Source organism: Lissotriton helveticus, chromosome 3_1 (genome assembly GCF_964261635.1).
Source record: "Lissotriton helveticus chromosome 3_1, aLisHel1.1, whole genome shotgun sequence".
Classification (NCBI taxonomy): Eukaryota; Metazoa; Chordata; class Amphibia; order Caudata; family Salamandridae; genus Lissotriton; species Lissotriton helveticus.
This window is the reverse complement of record NC_136061.1, coordinates 761,281,196-761,306,558: the sequence shown is the minus strand read 5'-3', so window position 1 is coordinate 761,306,558 and position 25,363 is coordinate 761,281,196. Positions and strand designations below refer to the sequence as shown.

The window sequence follows — 25,363 nt, the reverse complement described above, 5'->3', positions numbered from 1 at the left end:
ATGAGCACCAGTTTCGTTACAGATGGGCACATTCGTTTTTGTTAGGCATGGGGAGATTAAGTGATTTTCCCAGAATCACAGGATGTAGAGCGTCGTTGCCAAGACTCAAACTCCGTTACCCAGCTTTGAGGTCGAGCACTCTAGCCTTAAGGCTACATCCTCTTGAGAATGCAGGGTGAGCGGTGCCTCTGGGAGCGCAGGATGATTAGTGTGCCTGTGTGAGTGTATGGTCCAGCACAATAAAGCTTGACCCATTGGCATTGCCAGTGCTTGTTGGTTGTGTTTTAGCCAGAAATTTCAAGCAGAAAAAACCCTCCATGTCAACAGAGAGCCTGAAGCCCAGCACTGGCGAAACTCACCTACCCACATTACTATCATGCACTTTGCTAAGAGGATGTAGTGTGAAGGCATCAAACAGCCACTTATGCCAGATTTCTGTTCTGGTAGATGCACAAGACTACTAGTCCCACAAACAAAATGAACAGCTAAAAAGCAGCAAAGAGAACCCAGGGAGTGCTGTGTCTTTACTGGTTAACAGCCAGAATACCGGAAATGGAGCAGTTCTGGCCAGTCTTACCGCCTAACACCAATTAGCAGGCTCTAGCAACCACGTAGTGTTCCCCAAATCCCTAAAAAAGATAAGCTTTTTCAATGTAATGGGCATCGCAATTGCTAGATTTTAAGCTATTGGCATCGTAAATGATAATGCCTTATATTTATGTGTTTTTCAAAGCAACACATTTATAAAAGGCATTGTCTTTTCTAAATCTAATAGCTCAAACTCTTGCAAATGGGAGACCACGTTAATGGTGGCCGCGCCCCTTTCTTTAGAGGCTGCTTGCCGTATTCAGGTTCCAGTGAGCAGTGTCTAAAGAAAGGTGCACTGCCAAAATTAACGCCTTAACCGCCACAGTGCGGGCGTTCTATTGAGTGGGCGGGGCTCCATCGGCCATTGGCCGATGGCAGCACTGGGGAGGGAGTGCTCCCGTTGGCCAACGGTCGACGGGAGCACGGATGGGGTTAAAATGAAAGCGCTTATGGGGCGCTTTTACACAGCGTGTAAAAATAAATAAAGAAAGCTTTTTTGGCGCGGCCGCTAAAGTGAAAGCAGTCGCGCTGTAAATTTAAAAAATAAGCACAGCCGCTAAAGTGAAAGCGTACCACACTGTAAATTAAATAATTAAATAAGCATGCCTGCTAAAGTTAAAGCTGACCGCGCTACAAATTATAAAAATACATGACTAATGACAATATAAAAGGTGGTGGCGTGCAGCGACGTCTTGGGTGGAATAGGGAAGATGAATAAAGAAAATAGTGCTCACCAACTAGATAAAGCAGACCATGTAACAACACAAGTAAAAAGTCCAGTCATGGGAGGTTACAAATTCAGACAAGGTGGTACCAAGGAGGGAGTACTAAGCCTATTCAAGAATAAAAAGCAACGATTTTGAAAGGACAGTAAAGGAGCCATTTGAAAAGATGGGCGGAGCTTCTATGCCATACCTCAATACAGCATGCATCGCAGAGCAGCACATGCACTGCCCAGGCTCGACCTAAAAAACTACATGGCAAAGGAAAACATGCATAGGCAACAAATAAGTAAACTGCAATCACAGTAGACAAAAATATTAATCACTACTACACCACACATTGCTCTCACGCCTCCGCAGGACTCTTATGACAACTTGCCTCCTAAACTAGGTTTCACGGAAGAGCTGCCGGCCTCCATGAAGAGCCTGGACGGGATCCACAGATAACATGACATACAGAGGCATAACAGAGAACACACACAGTGAGGGCAAGAGGAAGCCAACAATGCTGTTCTGAACAGACCATTGCAAATGTAAAACCAAAGTTAAATGTAAAACCCTGAACTCTTCCTTGCCGTAGACCAGTAAAGCCACACCTTTGAGACCCATTAAAAACATGTCTGCCCAAACGGAAATATAGAACAAAGGAGCAGCAGAGAAGTTTGCAAGTTCCTTTTATTGCAGCAAGAATGAAGTTTTACAATTAGAGTGCACGCTTGGGTTGAAACTGAATTACAGTCCTGAATTTTATCGGGTGTAAGGAAGTAGAGAGATCTAATTGAGATGGTATTCGAAAGGGAACATTGTTTTTTCCCCGTACACATTCTTTTTATAATGCTCAGTTTATGCGTTTACGTTACATTACTCATAGTTACGTTTTTGAGAAATACAGTGCCCACAGTCACATGGGGTTTGATCCAGGGCGTGCAGAAACTGAGATTAGAACCATTCACTTTGGATTGTGTGGGCATCAACCCATCCAATGGGCCACATGTCATTGCATTGAAAGGAAAAGAGAACCTAAGCATGCTCCATGGCACTCACGCTTAAAAGCATCTCCCACTACACAGGCACATATGGCACATTGTAAAATGCTTTCTGATATACCAAAATCCTACAACAATTTTCTAGCTCCAAAAGGTAAAGCTTGTCTCACTTGAGCAGAAGAACTGTGTGCTCTTGACAACCACCTGGATAGAGAAACAAAACGTCCCATTGTAGCCAGGGACGTGGTTTGGGATAACAAGCCCTTACAAACGGACAGTTGTAACGTGGGTCTGAAATACATACTTGACAGAAGGATGAGGTAAACTCATGCAACTATTGGGACATAAATCCTGCCCAAATGTCTGAAACCATAAACTGAACATTAGACTTGCTTCAAGGGAAAGAATAACAACGGAGGATGGTCGCCCCACTACTTTTAAGCAGTGCAACTAAAGGAAAAATAAAATGATAATAACTGAATGTTATTTGTAATGTAATGTAAGCTTAACTTGTATAGCGCACTGTCACCCAACGGGTATCCTGGCGCTAAGAGGTATCTTGTTGTCATAGTACGTGAAGATGGCCAAAGACAAGACAGACAAAGACAAAGAGGGTACTCTGTCAAAAGCGGGTCAGTAACAGTAGATCTGTATATTACTCCACCCTCTGGAACAACCAGGTTTTCAACTACCTCTTGAATTGCATTAGATTCTCACTTTGCCTAATATCAGTTGGGAGTTCATTCCACAGCCGTGAGGCCGCAGAACTGAAGGCTCTCCCTCCGATCCTGGATCCTCCTGCTTTGCGGCCGGGGCAGGAGGAACTGCTCTGCTCTCAGAACAGTGCAGGGGTAGGAGTGGTTTGTCCACTCCAAGTGCCCATGAATGCTTGGCAGGCCCTTTCGGGCTGGCCAAACATTCATGCGCACTTTGCATGTTTTCCACGCATGCTTCATTAAAGACTGGGTGGAGAACATGCCCAGGCTCCCATTCCCTGGCTGAGTGCCGAACCATGGCGCTCGGACCAATCACAACTCTTCCTGGTTCCTGTCCCGGCCGAGTCCTGACACGGAGGAGAGGCTGGAGAGACACTGCAGTGATAAGGTGAGGTCTCTTTTTTACATTCCGCCTCGCCCTCTCCCCACCATTCCCGATCCGTGCTGGCCACCACTGTTATCTCCTGATCCTGGTGCTGACTCTTTCAACAAATGCCAATGCCGCTGATCGGAAATAGAAGTAGATTTGAGCCAAATGATCTAATAAAGTTGTTTTTCTGGATACCCTATATTATTGTAATGATATCCAAAGGTATCGCTGTCACAGACTGCTCAAGATGTAGTGCGTAGGATCCCCTTTTTTGGGTTAATGCTTTTCTTTTTATGAATTGATGTTGTAAGTGCAGATCGAACGGCTAGCACCTGATGGGCCCTTTATTGATTGCCGATAAAACCTGTGCATTTCTTTCTTTCTATGTAACTGTCTGTCTGTCTTTGGTGTTAAAATACCAAACAACCACTAAAATTCACCAGTTACAGTTTACTGAACACATTATAAATTGCGGCCTGGCCTTGCACTGCTTATGATCTCACATATTACATTAATGTTAAATAACATAATTGATTACCTCACTGATGACACTATCAAATAGTTTCGTAAAAACCCTTGATAATTTTAGAAAACATAAAGTAGGTAGGAAAGGATCCATAAAAATATACAACATGGATTGACTTTATGTATATGTGTTCATGTACAAAATAAAAGCAGTGTAGTACTGAAAACACATCTGATTCTGAATTATAAAAATTAAATGGTGCACACTTAAACTACCAGGGAAGATTTCAGTGCATTTCAACAAGGTAGACATTGAGAAGAGCTAGTGTGATTTGCAGATGTATGCTTCTAATAAGTTATGCTTTAATTCAAAGGCCTGTTGCCAAAACGTGCGAAAAACAAAAGCATCTCTTTATAATGCATTATTCACCTGTGAATTTCTGTGCACATATTAATTTTAAAGAGTTTTCATGCCGTGCTATCCATAATTACTATATAACCTGGAGATTTAACAAGTGCATATATTTATTTCCGTAAAGTTAGTGAAAATGTAGAGACATTATACATTGTTGTAGAATGTATAGTCTACAGGTGACTCGCAGACGGTTTAAGTCACAGTATGATTTTCAGCATGGTTAAAATGGTGTACGCCATTCTACTATTTCAGGAATAATCTGAAGGATATTTTTACATACTACTGAGGTTTGTCCATAAGGCCTGGTTGTGCATCTTTTATCACTGGCTAATGTATATATGTGAAGCCGTTCACTTAGTATTGTGTCAGATAAGGTACTTAACAGACACATCTCATTAAGGAGAACAATAGTCAAACACTGCTCTTGAACTGTATTGAAGGTACGTTGCTCATCTCATTAATGTCTACAGTCATTACGTTTCTTATAGACTTCAATACCAAAAAGAGTAGATATCTAAGATATCTACTTAATGTAGGTGATGTCACACGTTTCATATTCTGTTCTGCTAATTGAGAAATGTTACGCCCATTAATATTACAGATGTTATGGAAAATTGGGTCTATATGTTCTTTACAGAATACCGTTCTGTATGATAACCTTATTGAAAATTGTCATGTCCATTGTGATTTGTGATTGTCATCATTGATATTCATCAATGTTTGTGGCAGTGTACTGTAGGCTTTGTGGACTGGGAGCAATTCAACAAGCTACAACTGTACCCACTTTTCTATTGCCAATCAAGTGATAATGGCAGTAAACTTTTGCAACATGCATTACATCTAGCATAGCTCTAAACTCACCCACATTTGCTGCATGATCCTTGTTTTTACTGGTATTCAGCCACCTCACAAACAAAATGCCTCCATGCACTTTAATGGGGCCATTTTAGATTTTAAATCTTGAACAGCCTACTAAATAGTATTAGTTCTCTGTTCCCCTTAGTGGGATTACACTCTTAAACACCTCATATGATCTGCAATATACAGTCAAAAGCTTGACTGAAGAGCAGTACGTGCTGATAAGGCACCTTTAGCCAGGCCATAAAGGCAAACCTCTGTTGTTTGGTAATGTACACTACATTTACTGCTTTGTAAAACAGAAATGAGTACAATCTTAGATCCATTGTTACACTCGCACTGTGTTACACCATCTCTAAATGGTACACTGTACATTATTTAACAACGTCTTAAAATCAAGTTCTGCAAATACATGCTTACACATTCTGTATCCTTAGTGTAGATACAATAAGTCTACAGCATTGATTGACCCATATGTAACATGGGCCTTTTCCCAAACATCTACAGGTAAATAATCATTTGTGAACAAAAGCTTTCACTTTTCTCAAAGCTTTTTGTGTTCAATTCACAACCTACTTTAAAGCCTGGCTTTGCATCCCACATCATGTGAGTTCATAGTTTACCTTGTTTAAGATGGAGTACTCATTGCACTAGTAACTTTATAGGTAGGTAAATCAGGCACTATATAACTTCACCCATGGAGTAGTAGACTTCGCTCTAGATCTAGATCTTACTTTATTTCAATCTTATATATACAGTTATTTTACGGCTCTCTATACTACTAGCATAGTTTATCTTTTTAACGATGTAAAGGACTATTGAGTAATGAAAAAGCAGTGATATTGATGATGTCACCAACGATGCCGTCAGTGATGCTATTTAACATGTCATGAGTGATGTAATAGGTGACTTTAAAAATAGTGCATCACAAGTTATAGTTAATTGACTGAACTAGAACTGGTGAAATTCAGTGTTTTTTAAATATTAGTTGTTTTCTCATTCCGTCACCTAACTATACCGTCACTTTAAACTTTTTTTAAATTTTATTTTAAAGTACCGTATGGTCTTGTTACCACACCAAACCATAATATCACTATGACGCTTTATTTATTTGGGTAATTTCATTTTTTTCATCATATTTTAAATGTACCATGTCCAACATCTTCTTCAGGTTTGCAACACCTGTATTCATGCTGTGTGACCATGTGCAATAGAGTTTGGGCACAAGGCCTCCCTTTGATGAGGCCTTGTACCCAACCCTCTGCAAGTATTCAACCTGACCCCCACTGCATAGAACCTCTAGTTGTGTGAAATGAGATTTGATGCAGATGTTTCAACAGGTCTGGAAAACTGGTGCATTGGTTATTTATTTATTTTGTGGTCTGCAAATGCCACAAAAGAAAAAGAAGGAAAAAAGAAAACAAGCCACTGCCTAAATGTGCCAGCCGTATTACTGCAGTCAAAATATTACATTGGAAAAAAAAATAATTGCCTATAAATTTAAAAGAACAATATGGGTGCTTTCTAGCAGGACGTTTTACTCTATACAGCATGAACAAAAGGAGAAAGAAAACATGATGATGAGCCCTATGGCGTGTGCTCCATTTTGCATGCACTTACACAATGATACATTTGGTTACCAATCTGAAACAGATGATGAATTATTTTAAGAAAGTAGTACTCGAATTTCCTTTTTTTTAAAGTATCCAAAATTTTGGAGGGCAACAGAAAGGCGGGGAGGGGAACAGAGCACACAATGAAAAGCAGCCTGGGGTCCATGGAAAAGCACACAAGCGAGTGAGAACAACAGAGCATGAGGGACGAAGAGAAGCACATGGGCTGAAGAGAATAACAGGGATCGTGGGAGAAGTCCACAGATGAGAGAGAATAATGTGGAGAAGGTGGGGGGATTATATTAATAAAATATATTATTCCGCTAAGAATCCTGGATAGTGTATGAAATAAGGGGATCCAACTAAGTTGATGGAAGCATTAGCTAAGTGGGGCATAAGCCCTCAAAAACCCAAAGGTTGCATGCTTCATCATTGGGCCGTGTTTCTCGTTAGGCCGTTGCTGCAATGCCCAATGAGCCCTCTAGGGGGCTCTTTGCTGGAGATGTTCTTATCTCCTATCGGGTGTCAAGCTTGCAAATTGAAAGCCTTTAGTGCCGAAAGACACTCAAGACTATCTAGAGGATTGGTGAGAAGTGAATAAAAGTAACTATAGACCCCTAATATTCCCATGGATTGGTTACTGGGGTCTATTATAAAGTTAAAAACAAATCCGAGAATACGTGGACAAATAATGTTCCTTGTAGTCTCCCTAGCTGATTATTAGTTGGTAGTTAGTCCAAAATTTTGGGCAAGGTGGAGGATGAGCAGAGAAGCACACAAGGGAAACAACTGAAAAAATCATGAACTCTCATGGACTCTAAGCAAAAAGGAAAAAAGTAGGTCCCTAAATGAAAGCAGTGGAGGGGCACAAGTAAAGAGGCTATGCTCCAGGGGAGGGACAAACATATAATGGGAAAGGCAAGCATGAATGTCAATTCACCAAAATGCCAGGGGTAGCGGAAGTAACATCACACACCAGTTAACCGTTACTTTCACTCACACATGCATGCTTACAAATGTATACATACACACACTCTCCCTCACATAAACACACTCTCACCCGTAATCGCGCACACAACATATATTTAAATGCCTTTTTACTTCCCTTAGGTGCCAGGGAAGGTCATATTCCAGCTAACTGTACTCCATATTTTTTTACACTGATAGTGAATAATAAAATATTATTCACTATTAGTGTAACTAAAAAGTTTTACAGAAAACAAGGAAAGTGGCGCACTTATGGATTACCAGCCCTTGTGTTCCTGGCACTGCTTTTGCCCCTCTGAGACCAGGGATCGCAAAGGCAGTGCCTGGGGTCGCAAAGGGCAAGCCAGGGGTCGCAGCTGTGACCTCTAATGACGGTCACAAAGGCAAGCCATCGAATAAGAATCCAGTAAATGAGTGACAATAAAGTTCTTGGCAAGCTGACAATAGATTGCTTTCAAACAGACTCGACCTACCAGCATCACTAACATTTGCTTTTTTGTAAAACTAAAATGGGTGTCCAAGCGGTAAAGCCCTGTAACTTTATACCTGAATTACGATTTAACTGTGCCAAATTAATTCTGAAAAATTCTAACGATCATTGTTATTCCTAATTGCTTGCCGTTGGTTCTGCTTGGTGATGAGTGTCGACCCCAGGTTGTAAAGATATTTACATTTAGATCCACAATTAAATGATGATTTGTCGGGAAGGGATCATCAGTTTTGGAAGTTAGTCTAGAGCAAACGGGCCCCCACTGTTGCGTTCCATGCAATGTAAACTAGAAACTCTGTGACTCTGCTATTTATTTATTAAGTAATGTGCGGAGGGAAAAAACAATGTCTTAACGCATCCTTGAAGTCTGAACAAGTTTATGGAAGCAGAAATACATAAAAACAAGTCCTCGGTGAGACTGCTTTTTCACTCCTGAGATAATGTACAATGTAATGTTAATTCCTTCCCTATTTTGCCAACCTTTATACATTTGTAGCTCATGAACAGCATTGGAAAAGACACACGACAGAAACCAAAACTCCAAACATTTAGAGCTTTAGCAGGTGTCGTCTATCCTCCCGAAAAGAAAGGAGAAGACTTCGAAAAGATACAGATAATATACAATTCTCAGACGCTGAGTTAGTAATTTGTGAATCTTAATTTACACGTACCAATACAAAAAGGAGGCTGACGTACAATCCATGCTTATTGTAACCTGCGCAAACAGATGATGGACGGAATGCTGAACAAATCAAACATTCATCCCCTGTGAAGAGATCTGGGTTAAATCCATTGTTCTTTTGAACCCCCAGTTTGGACCCAGCCTTATATAAATCAGTCTTGACCCTGCTTCTCGTGTGAACAGTTCAGCCTGAACTGCCAAGCCAGGTCCTCCCTGGACCGGAAACAGTCATCTTGGGACAGGTTTTGGGGCATCACCCTTTATCAGCCAGGCTAGCTTGAATCCAGTGGCACAGTGATCAAGGGACCCACTTCTAGGCACACCCTTCCCACTTAGGGCGAAAAATGCTGCACAAACAGATGATGGATGGGATGCTGAGTAATCCATGCATTCAATATGGTTAAACAACAATTCATTAAATGCAAATTGACTCAGCATCAATCATAAAATGAAACAAGTTCATAACAGTAACCTCCACGCCCTAATAGAGCCTGTAGAACCAGCAGTTAGTAGGACGGCATAGTATCAGAGGGTTAGGCAGCAGTCTGCTATATAGCGCTGAGACATGTCTTTTCCTGCATTCAGCAAAAGTGTTCAGCGGTCTATTGCAAAATAAGGGAAGACTAATTATCAATCTTGGACCTAGACTAACTACTTTCATTACAACATCGATATTTCTTGTTGCTGTTACTAATTATTCAGTCTGTAGTAGTGAAGATGACATAATTGAGAATGTTTCACCTTTCCGCAATCTAGCTCAATGGTGTTATAGGTGCTCATTTCCTCTACAAGGGGTCTTGGGCTGCTAACAGTTTTGAGACCAATATCTGCAGTACGCATTGAGATCATTGAGATAATCTTAATACAATTGCTTTTTTGTTTTTATGTGACTGTGAAGGAACAAATGATTGCTGCAGCCCGGGCCGCAGAAGAGGAGCAAAGGCGTATTCAGACCCAACAGGAACTGCAGGAGAGGTTCAACCAGGAGCTGGAAAGACAGCAGCAGGTAAAATAAACCACAACACACAGATGTTGGATGTAAAGATGATCAGTTTCAATGCACATTTATCTCAATGAAGTGAATCAAAAGTTGAGCCAAACAAATGTTACCTGGGGCATGTCATATGAGTACCAAATCTACTCTTTTGTTTTGCTAACCCAAACCATATTGTTCATTGCCTGTGCCTCAGTTTTGTTTTCCTCTAACATCTCAACAACATCCTATTTAGAGAGGAAGATCAGAGATGGGCAAGGTGAGGGGGCTTTTCTGCACTTCAACATGTCAGATCAGGTCAGCAGTCCACAGCACCCAAGAGGCACATTCATGCATAGCTTACAGCTGCCCCTCTAGAGCGCAAGATACCATCACAGGTGGGGCCCATCACCCTACCTGTATCCTGACCCTGGTCTCCTCAGTCAGAAGGCACTAATGGCAGAAGTGACTAGACTGGAGGTGTAGAGGTTACCGCTGCTGCACTGGGAAAGGTAACTGTGCATGATATAGGGAGGTTTCGCTGGTGATCTGAGGCTAATGCTGAGGAAGCACTATGCAACACCGACTTATCCAGCAGATAGGGAAGCTCAACCGGGTATTGGGGCTATTGCTATGCATGGGAATTCTGCATTGGGCAGTAGAGCCTTTACCAATAAACGAGCAGGTTGTACTATAGTATTGGATGCTTTCTGTGTGCATTGATGTGGTTGCTCATTAGTCATTCAAGGCTTTGCCATTTGACACAATAATAATGCATGTGAGACTTATGGGCATTTATGGATAAAACCTGTGCACTTTGAGGCTTCACAGGGTATTTGAGACTAAACCTGATCACATTATGCCTATACATCTGCATGTGTTTGTTGTGGATGGGCATCAAATGGGAGTATTGATTATCATATGTAAATGGATTTCTGAATCGAAGTATCGGTTCACTGATTAGTTTAGCTGTTGCATTCGGTCTGCAGAGAAAAAAGTTGATTGGTGGAAGTTCATGTAGTGGTTAATATATGCTGGTCTTTGATCGTGAAGACCTTTGTAGGTGTGGATCAGCATCTTTGTTGTACGTGTGTAGGCGATGGCTGATTGCTGAATCCCATATTCACCAGGTATTTCATAATATACACTGTTCACATTACAATCTATTCTTCACTTATTTGTTCCCATTCCATTTGGAGTTGGAAATTCTGATTATATTACATCTTAGTTAATTCTGTTGCATATGATGCCTGTTTTGCAATGTTTTCAATTGCATTATTGTATAGTGTTTATGAATGTGTTAAGAAACTTGCTCTGCTCTGCCTTATTGACTTTCTCCATCTTTTCAACCTGCTAGATATAGACACTCACTTGCCGCCTTTTGTTCAGATATCCTATCCCTGGAATATAGGGTACCTGAGGGGTCCTCAATATGCCCCACTCTGTTTAATGTCAATGTGCAGCCTTGGCAAACATTGTAACCGGCCATGGATTCTCAACAGTACTCAAATCATCATTTCCCTAACATCAGATACATGAGTACTTTCCACTCAACTTAATGCCTAATAGACATCACTGACTGGATGTCCAGCAGTAATTTGAAAATCTGTGGAGGCAAAACAGCGGTCCTGGTAGTTGGTCAAAACTTCAGTGACCCGACTATCTAGGTGAAGTAACCCCTCTTAAAACTGAAATAAAAAGTCTGAGCTTCTGGATTGACAGCCATCTCCCCATAGATGTCTAAGTAAGTAAACTTGCTGCCTCCTGTTTCAGCCTTCTCCGGACACTAAGGAAGATTTTGCTCTTCCTCCCCCCACCACTCAAAGAACTGTGGTCCAAGGTCTTGTCCTGTCTCGTCTTGATTACGACAATTCAGTTTATCTTGGAAGCCCTCAATATGTGGTCAAGCGATTACCAATAGTACTGTTAAGATCCCTAAGTATCACTCGTTCTCCTCCTCTCTTGCAACCCTTCATTTAAGGGTCCCCTTTAAATCTCCCCCGTCCTCGATTACCAATAGTACTGTTAAGATCCCTAAGTATCACTCGTTCTTCTCCTCTCTTGCAACTCTTCATTTAAGGGTCCCCTTCAAATCTCCCCCGTCCCCTGTAAACCAGAGGCTGTTAACCCCCTGCAGCCCCAAAAGGCCACTGCACTTTGCAGACTAGAAGCTTTTCTCAGTACCTTGAAGGTCCACACTGGTAACATTTTGGTGATTTAATGTTTGTGTTTCTTAAGACGTGCACCTCTGGTGTTACTGTAAGTGGAAGTTTAAAAATATGCTTAATCTTTCTAGTTGCATTCATAAGATGATGGATCGCGATAAGCCTGTTTCTTTATCAATTCCTTCCTTCCTTAGATTAGACTACAGATGGCACAGGAGGTTGCTGAAAAATCTTCTGAGCTGCAGCACAATTTAAATCGATTAAGAGAACTTGAGGAAATGTATAAAGAACTTCAATCGGCCTTAGATGATGAAAAGCAAGCACGCCAGGATGAGGAAACTGTGAGAAGACTTCAGGCCAGGTATTATTTCACTAAATTCAAAAGTGGATTGAAAATGCCTATTGAATGGTTGCCCCCTGAACAGCCATTTTTACCACAACTTTTTATGTTCATGTACCCAACTAATATGTTGGTCGCTGCTGCCTGAGGTCTTTTATGGTGCATTACACATTTTGTAATTGTTTATTTATTTTAAATAAATTTTTATGTCGAACCAAAGTCCTTCAATAATTTTCAAGAGGGGGACTCTTTCCTCAGATTTAGGCAGTTAAGGTCATTATTATGCTTATGTGCCCCTTGTGTCTTGATATTTTCCTTCTTACTTCACTGACAGTAATCCTGTTCCTCTACAGAGAGTTTAAAATACCCTTGCTCAGTTTACTCACAGCTTAGCTAGACAAGTGTAGGTATCATACATGGGCCAATGAAGTTTAATAGTCCTTCAAGTGATTGGAATTGGGGATACATGGAGTTTTGTTGTAGGACTTGTGCCTATGGGAAGCGGTGGATCATTTCTAATTCCTGTTGCATGATGTAGGGCTGTAAGGAAGGCAGTGACAGTATCTCTTTCATATGCCCTCTTTCCACCTTTCAACTAAAACAAGCTAATCCTCATATTTTCTATTCCTAGTGTCCAAATTGCAACCTTACGTTTGAAACTTGGAAAACTATGCATAGTTGGTCTCTGTATATTTCTATAGATCGACAACTTTTGAGATTCAGTTACGTCTCCAAGATACTTTATTGTTCTGATGGGAGAAAATAGGTTGTTGACTGTGAGGGAGGGGGGTAAAACCCTACTCCAGCAACAACGACAATTCCTATCTGGGTGAAGTATTTATGCAGCACTTACACAGTAACAACGTGAAAACACAACGACAGAAAAAGTCCTACACCAATCAAAAAGAAAGTAGTAATCTATAATTAATAAAATCAAATCCGTAGAACCAGAGTTGTGTAGTTTGAAAGAATTTAGGCAAAATAGTTATTAGAAGCAAATAGCACCAATTACTGTTGTCTTGTTTCTCTGGACTGGGACAAAGTCTCAACCTCAGGTGACTGTGTTGGAGCGCAGACCCGGCACGGGTCAAAGTTTGCCCACTGAGATTGCAACTTGATTCCAAAAGACACAAGGTACTAAGTCAGCCTTGGCCTGCGCCAATATACCTCGTGCTGGGTTTCTGCTGCCAATGCTGCCGATCAGGTGCTGTGATGCTGACTATGAGATGCAATGTGCTGCTTTGGATCGATAAAGCTGCTGGTCCAGTGCGTTTTGCGGATCCTTGTGTCAAGATGTGTTACACTGGATCAGTGCTGGGGAGCCACAGATCGTGAGCTGCGATGGGAGGTCTGATGAGGTGCGGCGTACTGTGTCCGTCCCGAGGAAGCCACTGGTCTGGAGCTGCTGATGTGAGGACTTGCAGTGGGATGCGTCGTACTGCGTTGGTTCCGATGAAGCAGACGGTCAGTAGCCATTTGGGTCCCTGTAGCTCAGAACAGGCAGCCAGTAGACTGACTTTTGGATATACTCTGTTAGGCCTGGGTTCAAGCAGCAAGGCAGTTCTCTGGCATCAGGGCAGTCCACATGCATCAGGGCAGTTCTCAGGAGGCGGGGCAGTCCTCAGGGAGCTGGCTAGTCCTCCTTCTTGTAGAGTACACAAGTGCAGCAGCGTTCTGAATTGTGGGTCTCAGGCTCCAATATTTATACCAGGTACCAGCTTTAATGTGGAAGAAATATATAGACTCTCCTTCCCCCTACATCCTGTTCTGGAATTTCCTTTCTTCTCCTGCCCAGGCCTCAGAGTGTTTTTGGTGACCAAAGGTTAGTATGAAGTTCATGGTGAGTGTAGGAGGCAGCTTCCATTGAAATGCAAGTGTGGTTGGTGATAACTCTACCCCCACCTATCGTGTCAGGAGGACCCATCTTGTCATCATCCAGTCACCCTTTTTGACACCTGGTAATATGGCCCATGAGATGGGCTATAGGCGCCAAATGGTTAGGAAAAAAGGCCAACCTGCTAAAAGTGGGATTTTCAGAATTGTGACTTCAAATTTGACTGTACCATAAAAGAGGATTTTAAATGAAAATTTGTTTAGAGACCATATGTCATTTCTACCTGTTCCCAAGCAAAAGTTATCACTTATTAAGTGTAATAAGGTAGCCCAGTGTTATCCTATGGCATATCTTTGCCTTGCAGTAGTGAAACAAATTTAACAAGTGTTACTCTACCAGGACATGTAAAACTTAAAAAGGGCATTCCCAATTCTTTTTAAAGCATGCTCCCTGCATTATGGAATGTTTAGTACCTATCCTACGGGTAACTTACATGTAATAAAAAGGAAGGTTTTATCCCGGTGCATATTTTGACAGATCGAAATGGCAGTTTAAAACTGTACACAGGCTGCAATGGCAGGCTTGAGATTTGTTTTAAAAGACCTACTTAGGTGGGCGGCACAAGAACTGCTGTAGGTCCACTAGAAGCATTTAATTTTCAGGCACTGGGTACATGTAGACATACTTCACAAAGAACTTATAAGTACATTAAATGTGCCAATTTGGTGTAATCCAATCTTCGCATGTTTAAAGGAATAAGCACAAGCACTTTAACACTGGTTAGCAGTGGTAAAGTGCTAAAGCCAACAAAAACGAATTTCACCAAAACATGAGGGGAGAAAGCAAAAGGTTTGGAGGAAGACCACCTTAAGGCTGTCTGGTCTAACACCTGCCAAGAAGACAGCCTAGCCACAGATTCCTGAGCATTCACGTTTTGCAATCAAGGTTGCACAATGGTGTTCCTAAACGTATTCACATAACATGGAATTCAAGATCAAGCAAAATGGTAATGGTATCACTAAGAAATTGAGTTTCTTCATTTTCTTTATTCTTATAGCATTAGTAACTAATATAAACTGTGTTTAGGCTTAAGAGCAGGTTTGGTGAACATTTCAAGTTACACTAAGCTGCTGGAGGTAATAACAGAGTCCTTCTAGGAAAACAGGGTATTTTTTTGCTATCAAATGAACGTGTAGCAATTTTTTAGGGGAGCCTCTTCCATAACATAGGGACTTGATCTCAGAATCTTATAACACCCAGTGATGTACAATGGGAAGTATGCTGGATAAGAAGATGTTTTTCTTCGCAATGCAAAGTCTACGCAGGTATGTAACATACTATTTTATCTCCCAGTTAGACAAGACTCAACCCCATGTAAACATTTACAAGTAAGCTATAGAACCTTAAAACCTATTGCCTGCAAAAGCGACAGTCAAAGAGAGAATCACATACTTGTGGAGTTAGGGCTACCTAGGAACGTAAAAATCATTAATTTGAATGTCTCAGCACTGAAGAGCCAGTTGCAGATTTAGTTTATAGCTTGGAAGGCCAGTTTACAGTGTATTTCCATAGAATAATTTAAAAAAAAATCTAAACATCCATATTGACATTGCATTTCTCAGAGGAAATAAGTTGAAGAATGTGTTTAGGCTCAAATAATGTAAAAAGGAGGGTTTGCTTCTATACTTTACCACTGTACTAATCTGATCATCACGACTCGTGTCTGTATCCCACAAGAAATCAATGCCAATATTAACCTACGATGTGCAGTTTATGAGTTAGTTAATAAGTTACAATACCCTAACAGGAGAGCCTCTGTTTCTAAGCATTGCGTTTCAGACCATTGGCTCGAAGGTATTCAGATACCTATCTAAAGTTCCCCAAGACTAAAGTAAAATAATTCTGAATTCTACAGCTATGCTAATACATGTATGTCAGTTGCATAGGACTGAAAAGGCAATGCCTTGTATTGTAAAACACTCACATGGATCTGAGAAAGATGTTTAACAGCAGCAGGGTACGGCATATTCATTGGGGGTTACAACAGATAATCTCTTTAGGCATAAAGTCAGAATCACCCTTTAACCCTATGCTTAGTATTGTGCTAAAAAAAGCAGCACCACTGTATAGCATTTCAAAAGACACATGATTGCATAGGATCTGGATGTAGCTCATGATCCATGGTATTAAAGGCCTTGATAGATCCTGAATAATGAACTGAGATAGGCAGGTATTGGCAATATTTTCAAGTAAATCAACCCCAGATACTTAGAAGGGCGCTCTCAGTGTCATGTTTAGGGCAAACACCTGGCTGAGAGTTATATTGTCTGATAAATTGACTAAGTCAACAGCCCTCTTCTCCAGTGCCTTTGTTGACCTTGATAGTAGACTAGTAGACCAAAAATGTACAGGGCTGATGGATACAAAGTTTTTCTTTTGAGCAACAGACATAACCTGAGGTCAAAGACAGGTCCAAGAGCACACAGAATGAAGGAAGTGGCATGTGGGCAAACTCCTTTTCAACCAAGGCAGGAAGAATGTCTTCCTAAGAACAAAGAGAGCGCAAAGTTATTAAAAGAATTGTGATCAATGCTGAAGGAGTGAAATAAGATAATGGAAATATGTGTATTTTCAAACCTTCTTCAAGCCAGATATGTTATGTGATTCAATCCTAGGTGTATGTGTGCAAACAGCTTTGAAAATGTATGAACTTCGTTCTGAAAAACTAACAGTTTCATTTAAGAGTCTTTTCTTGTAGGCGTTTCTATATAATTTGAGTTCATAAGCCATTTTCGAATTATGACTTCATTCCTTTATGTGAGCAGCATACCGTTTTTATTATTTTAAAACCTTATGAGTATCAGAAGAAGGAAAGTTCGATCTCTTTAAAATAGGGCACACCTCTCCAACAGCTATGCTAAAAACCGTAAGCAAACTTGAACATATGGTGTTGTAAGGCACAGAAATAAGGCACATAGATAGTGTTAATTTAAATTCAGATGAAAGATTATTTTTCCAGTTAAAAGGTAAGATTAAAGTCATTTAGGATTACAGTGGGCCTCGCAATACTGACACACAGGTATGGGGATGAGCATGCTGATGTCAAAATTCTCACAAGGGCCAAAACATGCTCCAAATCCCCAGCAGTTGGATGACTCAGGAATAACTTGAAAGACTCCGAATTATTAATCCTGCATGCAAGATTTAGGGCCTGAATAGAATTTTGGGGGACAGGGTTTCTCCGTTGCAAACGTGACTGATATCCCATCTCCCAAATTACAATTCAATTATATCCTATGAAACTTGTAATACAGCAGACAGGATATATATCATGTTTGTGACAGAGCATCCCATCCGCTAAACTCGTAATCACGCCCTTAATAACCAGTCCTGATGGTTAGAAGTCTCCTAATGAATTAGTCAATTAGTTCCAATTTACTCCATTGAGGTTGACATATACAAACACCAACTTTGTCCTGGAAGAAGTTGACGTCTCTTTCTCAAAAATGTCTGTCTTTTAAATGTGAATGTTATCTACAGAAAAGAGATTCGGGTTAGCAAGATATTTTCTTGCAAGTGCTTGAGAAAGGCACCCAAGTGCTGTGGCCTCATGAACTTGTTGTGCCTGCCTGTGTTCCATGAGTGCACCATGACAGATATGAGGGTGAGGATCACATGAGAATGTTTTGTATCACTGGTCATCTCAGCCAATCTGAGCGCTCCATTTTGTGTTGTGGTTCGTCTTCAGCTTTTCACCTTTGGGGATGTCTCGCTGTACTCGCAGTTCATTCCTTTTAGAAATGCACCTGCATGCCTACTTCTCTTACCCACCCTTTTCAGAGGGATGTTTCCCCCTGTACCTACACCTCCCTTCCATTACTTTTCTCCTACAATGTCTATCTGCCAGGGAGATAGTACCTTTGTATTTCGAACTGGGAATTTCCATTCCCACCACTAGCTGTGCTTGACTAGATGTTTACCAGACGGTCAACACCCTTGCTTTTTTTTAGCTGACTACTATTTCTTTCAAACAATGTTTTTATTTATTTGCTTATTTAGTTTTCCTTTCTTTGTTAAATTAAAAAAAAAAGTGGCATTTCATTTCTGCCTTTCATCATTCAAGAACATGAAAATATGGGGAATGGCGACCCAGATATGTATTCTCAGGGTACAGGTACTGAACATGTAAATTGTGCATATTTGTATGGCCTCGGCAGATAAAAAAACAGGCACAGCAAAGCAGAGCAATATTAGGAAAAATTTATTTTGATATTTTTTACATCCCTACTTGGGTGATAAATATGTATACTAGAAAGATATTTGTGTATAATACGTATCAAAACTATATATTTTTCCGTTTGTGTGAAACCATGTGTGTCCTTTTGGGTCTTCTAAATATTGTGACGTCGTACATGCATAGTTGTTTAATACGAATGGGATACTTGCAGGTGTTATATCACTTGTAGGAAATTATTTCAAAGGGATATTTGCAAAAAGTATCTTTGGAGCACCTCTCCTTGATGATAGCCACCAACCTGAAGCACGTAGGAAAATATAACAAAGCCTTAGATTGTCCATTTCTCCACTTCCAAAGGAATCAATCGATCTGATACCTCAAGCATGCTGAATGGCTGTCCTAGGAACTCAGAAGAATGGAAATATTTCACTAAATCTCTAAATTCAACGTGTTTTCTACCTTACACGGCAGTTAGCCTCTGTGGGAAGGTAAAACCTTATGATTATTTCTATGGGTCTGCAGAGTGTAGGAAACCAAACATGTTTAGTTACGTAAAAGGGTGTTGGCCAGCACCTTCCCATCATTGACCACAGCTAACATTTCTTTGAATACAGTGATGGCCCAACCCTCTGTTCTGGCTGTAAACACTAAGTAGACAGTAGGCAGACTTTACAAAAAAGAACATTATTTGACTATGCACACTATACGTCATCCCTCTATATGGCTGAACTTGTTGGTGTTGACTAAATATGGACGAGACCATTCTGAAAATAGAGATCCTGCATTGTTCCATGGAAGTTCCATAATGTTGACATGTTTCTGTTTGGCCTCCTATGTAAAGGGGAAGGTTCACAGGCATGAGGCATCAAATGGGTATTCTTCTGGAACTTCTGATTGTAGTTCTAGCTAGCATACATTAGTGTGCACATTATTTCGTTTTACCATTTCTGCACTATTGAATTGGATTAATAATCTAAACTCTTTCCTATTATTACTTTTATATCCAGGTACCTCACCTCGTCATGACTTACCCCAGGGGTACAAGATTTCAGCCTTTTTTATGGGTAGCTTTTCTCTTTAATATTGAAAAATGCCTTACAGCCTATCAAATCCTCGATTTAAATAAACTTGATGCATTTGTATGTATCCAGTAGCTTTTTGTATTTATTTCTTCAAATCAAATATTTGTTATCGTTTTTTATTCCAATCTGTCCTGAAAATATGACAATTCAACAAAAATAGAGGCAGAGAGAACGTAATAATACACTCTTAGTCCCCAACTATACTGATTCAAACAAAAAAAGAGTGCAAAAACTCTAATTAGAACAAGAGCAGGGAAAATAGGGATACAAAGCCCAATTTGGTTTGTATAGAAGGCCCTCACTCACCGACCTGGTCGGTCACATGCTTCATCATTGGGCCCCACTGGGAGAGGCCGAATGCCTCCCCAGTGTGCTTCAACACCAGATTTACTGCGGAGCAGGTATTGTGAGATGGTGAGTGCTAAGTGATAGTGGTGATGGTGAAATTTAAAAATGTCTAAGTTGTATCAAAAATGTGTTATTGTTTGATCAATTGGACATATTAAAAACGATGTGTAGGAAAATAGGTCAAATAAATTGTTTGGCTATTTCCAATAGCTTACAAGTGGGTCAACATGTTTCTGCCATAGGAGGTGTAATTTTACCAGGCATTCGTCAGGACCATGAGTGGACTAAACCCCGGCGGTATGAGCACGCTAAGGCCCACCCTAACCTAGGGACGTGAAAGTGAAAAATTGTAAAAAGTGCATGTGAAGGAAAAATTCCTTCTTTGGTACTCTCGATTTGAGAAACTGAAAAATTGGTGTAATGCACCTGTAAAGGAAGTGACAAAGACATACATAAAAGAGACAAAACAAACAATTAGTTATTATTCGGAGTTCACAAGTATATCTATTGTAGTCTTATCGGTGAAATAGCAGGGTGCTCTAGTTGTTAAAAAAACTACCGACTGGTAATTTAGCGGTATAGTTAACACCAAACTATGTCAGGAGGGTAGTTGTCCGCGCCAGGGGATGGGTTCATAAGTGCATGGTAGATAAGTGAAAATGCACACAGCGATATTCACATGCTAGTTGACCCACACGAGGGGCGCGTGTAGATTGGGGGATCAATGGACCAAACTGGCCAGTGACCCCCCAACAGAAAGTAAAAGACACGGGAAAAGGTTAATATTTTTCTCACTTGGGTGGTGAGAAACAATCACACCATGGACCTCGGGAGGGGGGTGGTGGCGAAACCGGCACACCCTTAGGGATAGAAAAACACCATTCAGCACTGTTTACATGCAGGCTGTACTTAGCTCTTTGTATCGGCGATGATGGCGCTCAACTTACGCCCTCGACGCCAGGCACCCACTGGAAACCTGCAATCGCCCTCAGTTACCGGATCCCGAAGATGGTTCCTGGCTCCGGTGAGAAAGTATAAGAAGGCGAGTTGGAAGAGCGCCTCGGTTCCGGGGTGGGCGTGGTTACGTCAGGGACGTCAGCCCGTCCAATCCGGGAACACGCTCAGAGCTAGGGCTGGCGTGTGTGAAAAAACAACTAGACCGGAGGTGGTCCGTGTTTGCTAAAAGTTAAAACTTTATTGGAAGATTTGGAATGGACAAGAGGACAATGGTGTGTAGCTCGGAGCCTAATGGTCAAGAGTGCGAGCCACAAGCGAGCGCATTAAAATGGTGTTTAAAGGGAAATGCCAGATACATCATAGTATTCATGGAGCTTATGGACGGAATTGTCTACATCTAAAGATCGGACAATTATGTATCGGGGCAGCAATACCGTGAGGCTCAAAGAATTCATGTTAGCTTACAGGGTGGAAACTGGCAGGTTCATGGCATTAGGCTCAAGGGTGGGGATGTTACCACGGGGTCAGTAATAGTACTAACATCACAGAGAAGCGTGTCCAAAGCGTTTACAACGACTGGCTGTTACAAACAGTGCGGTCTTATAGTCATTGATATAACCGTGCTTGGTGGCTAACTATAACAGAGTTTATTTCAATATTGACAACCAGGGAATTTCGTCATTAAGGCCTTGGTTGTGGGTTCCCAGACGGTAAACCCATCTTTGCTCTTTCTCGAAGAGTCTCTGAGTGATATTTCTGCCCCCACTGATCTGTTCAGTTACAGTCCACCTGAGGTCGTTGGTGGTATGGTTGGTCTGGAGGAAGTGGTCGCTCATTTCGCTCATTTTCATCGTTATTTTCTGACATCTTATATTGCTCCTGTGTTCACAGATTCTTTGATTGATCTTCTGGTTAGTCATTCCAATGTATCGTAAATCACAGGGGCACGTGATCAGATAGATTACGTTGGTGGAGTTACAGTTTGTATGGACACTTTGTGTCTATATTTTCCCTTGTTCCAAGACTAATTGCTTGGTTTGAGTTGTTAAATGACAAACACTGCAGTCAGAGCAAGGGAAATGGCCCACAAGTCTTGGCATGCCCCAAGTGTCAGTGATGGTGCGTATACCTGAAGAAAAGAGCGGCTTCTGCCAGGTTTGTTGGTGCTGGAGATGATCCTCCAGTTTTTATTCATGAATTTTTTCATTAAGTTGGACAGGCTGCTGTATGTAGTGACGCAGGTGAGAGGCACTTTCTGTGGTTGCCTAGGATTATTTTCCAAAAGGGCCTCACGTGGTTGATTGCGTACTCATTTGTATCCTTTGTTCAGGATGCTGGTAGGATACCCTCTTGCTTGCAGTTTTTGAGTGAGGCCAGATGATTGTTCTTTGAAGTCTTTAACATCACTACAGTTATGCCTGATTCTCAAATACTGGCCATGTGGTAGATTCTCTTTTAGTGGCCGTGGATGGAAACTGGAAAATTCCAAGAGATTATTTTTTGCAGTAGGTTTGTAATGGGTTTTTGTTGTCAAAGATGTGCCTTTAATTGAAATTACGACATCCAGAAAAACAACTTCAGTTTGGCTCATAGTGTGGGTGAATTTCAAATTGAGATCTACAGTATTGATCCATTTAAGAAAATCTCCCAGAAGGGCCTCGCTGCCTTTCCAAATTAAAAGCACATCGTCAATGTACCTCCTCCACAGATAGATGGAGGAGGAGAACGGCCCATTAGCTGGTAGGATGTGCTTTGCTTCAAAATCATAGACATAAAGCCTCGCCACACTAGGGGCGAAGGTGCTGCCCATTGAAGTCCCTGTACTTTGCAGGAAGAGTTGCTCTTTGTATGCGAAGAAATTCTCTTTTAGAGCTATGGTGGCACAGTCTAGAATAAAGCCCTTTGGCGTTTGATGATTCCATGGAATAGAGTGTAGGGCGGTGCCCATGACTTTGATGGTGTCGTCCTGGGGAATGCTGGTGTATAAGCTCTCTATATCTAGGGTGACTAGTGTCACAGTGCCCTCTTCGAAAGTTATTTCTTGTAGGAGATGTAGGAGGCTCTTGGTGTCCTTCAGATAGGTGGGGGTGTTCTGGATGATTGGTTTTAGGAAATGGTCACAAAATCGTGAGAGCGGTTCGAGCAACGACCCAATGCCTGAAACAATCGGCCTGCCTGGTGGGGGTGATTTATTCTTGTGTGTTTTTGGCAGCTTATAGAAGTATGGAATTACACTGTCACTGGCACTCAAGAAATCTGCTTCGTTCTTGGAGATATATCCATTTTCCTCTGCTCCCTTCACTAGGCGGTTGATTCGAGTTTTCAGCTCTACTGTTGGGTCTCGGGTTAAGGGGGTGTAGTTTTTCTTATCATTCAGAAGGTCTTGGCACACTTTCTCATAGTTTCTGGTGTTCTGAATGACTAGCCCGCCGCCTTTGTCTGCGGGTTTGAGTGTGAGCTCTGTATTGTTTTGGAGGTCTTGGAGGGCTTTATATTCAGCAGTGCTGAAGTTGCCAAACGTGGTAGGTTCTTGGCATGTCTCCATGTCCTGGAAAACTGCCTGTTCGAATGCTGTGATAGCTGCCGGTACAGTGTAGGGAGGTGGGGTAAAAGTTGATTTCAATCTTAGCCCTGTGTCTCCTTTACGGGTGTCCCCATTGGGGTCATCTTTTCCTTCGAAAAAGGCTTTGAGTTTAAGTTTCCTAAAGAAGTCAGTCAACTCACAGTGTAGTCTGAATTTATCTGGACGGGCAGTTGGGACAAATCCCAGACCCTTTTCCAGGACTTTGGTTTCCATGGGTGTCAATTCTTTGTCTGACAGGTTGGTGATTAGACTCACTGCGCCCTCGTTCCTGGTAGTGATGCTTTGCTGCGGGTGTGGTTGCCTACTGGGTCGTCTGTGTCCCAAGAGACCTGGTTGGTCCCTCTCCTCTTCCCTCTTCCTCTCCGGCCCCTTTCTAAACAAGGCGGTTGATATTGGTTCTGGAAGTGGGGTTGTTGCATAAATGCTGGGTTTCAGCCCATGAGGGGGAACTGTGGTTGTTGGAAGGGGAATGGTTGGGGGCCGCCTCCTGGTAAAGGTGCGGGGGGCCATCTTGGTTGTTGGTTATAGTAGCCCGGTCTGCCCCTATTCCCTCTATTCCCTCTTCTCCGGCCCTGTCGGTATGAGCCGTCGCTTGACCCGCTACTGTTGGATGAATTACCATCAGAGTAGTCGGAGTTGTTGGTATTTTTAATAGGTGGTGTGTAATTGGGGTCAGATAGGTAGATTTTTTTCAAATTCAAATTTTTTTAGGTCTTTTTGGAATTTTGTGACCTTTGATTGCATCAAGTTTTCTTTGTATTCGTTTAATTCTTTGTTGATTTCATCCAGTTTTTTCTTATATCCTGTCACAGTGGTTTTAAAATGTGACTCAGTTTCTGACGAATGCCTGGTATAATTACACCTTCTATAGCAGAAACATGTTGACCCACTTGTAAGCTATTGGAAATAGCCAAACAATTTATTTGGCCTATTTTCCTACACATCGTTTTTAATATGTCCAATTGATCAAACAATAAAAAAAATTTGATACAACTTAGACATTTTTAAATTTCACCATCACCACTAGCACTCACCGTCTCACAATACCTGCTCCGCAGTAAATCTGGTGTTGAAGCACACTGGGGATGCATTCGGCCTCTCCCAGTGGGGCCCAATGATGAAGCATGTCACCGACAAGGTCGGTGAGTGAGGGCCTTCCATACAAACCAAATTGGGCTTTGTATCCCTATTTTCCCTGCTCTTGTTATAATTAGAGTTGTTGCATTCTTTTTTTGTTTGAATCTGAAAATATGACATCCACAATAGATCCTTTTATAATTGTTTGTGCATTTAGAGGTCCTTCACTTCTTCGTAAGGTTTATGTAGCTCTATTTTTTTAGAAAAATGGAAATACAGAAATAATGCTCACCCCCAATCTAAACAAAAGTAGCACAATATTATTCAAATGTTTCTATAACATATTATCGTACTGAAAGCTAATTTTAACCAAATCTGGTCTGAGATTTCATTCGATCCAGTATCACATTGTACTGATTCTAACATGGATTTTTTTGGACCTGAAATTGATGGAGGAACCAAGGGCCAGAAGTGCAAAGAATTGATTTGCAAAAAGTGGTCGCAAATTGTGCACTAACATTTTTCTTAATAGATTCAGATTTTTCAAACTGACCCATGTCATTTTAAGTCAGTCGCTAAATTCCATTTGAAGTGGGTTACCATCTCCATTGAGGAGTCAGTAATCAATGCCATTGATACATAGCAATCCAAATTGCACTTGGAAGGGGCGCCCGAAACAAGCCCCTTCCAAATTGAGATTCTGTTTCCATTTCTAAACCAGTGTAGCGATTCGGTAAGCACTTTCCGAATTGTAAAATGGGGTTAGCACACATGAAAATGCCATTTAGCATTTGCAAATATTTTGATTTGCTAAATGGCATAGAGCATCTGGCCCAAACTCTCGTGGAACAGAATATTTGGAAAACCACATTGC

At 41.3% G+C, this 25,363-nt stretch overlaps 1 protein-coding gene across 1 annotated transcript in view; it reads left to right on the top strand.

The window, feature by feature from the left end:
• SWAP70 (switching B cell complex subunit SWAP70) overlaps positions 1-25,363 on the top strand; it is a 434,919-nt gene that overhangs the window by 303,310 nt on the left and 106,246 nt on the right. The window contains exons 8-9 of the mRNA XM_078680959.1: positions 9,791-9,898; positions 12,225-12,391. Coding sequence (XP_078537085.1) covers positions 9,791-9,898; positions 12,225-12,391 — 275 coding nt within the window. The remainder of the gene's footprint in view (positions 1-9,790; positions 9,899-12,224; positions 12,392-25,363) is intronic.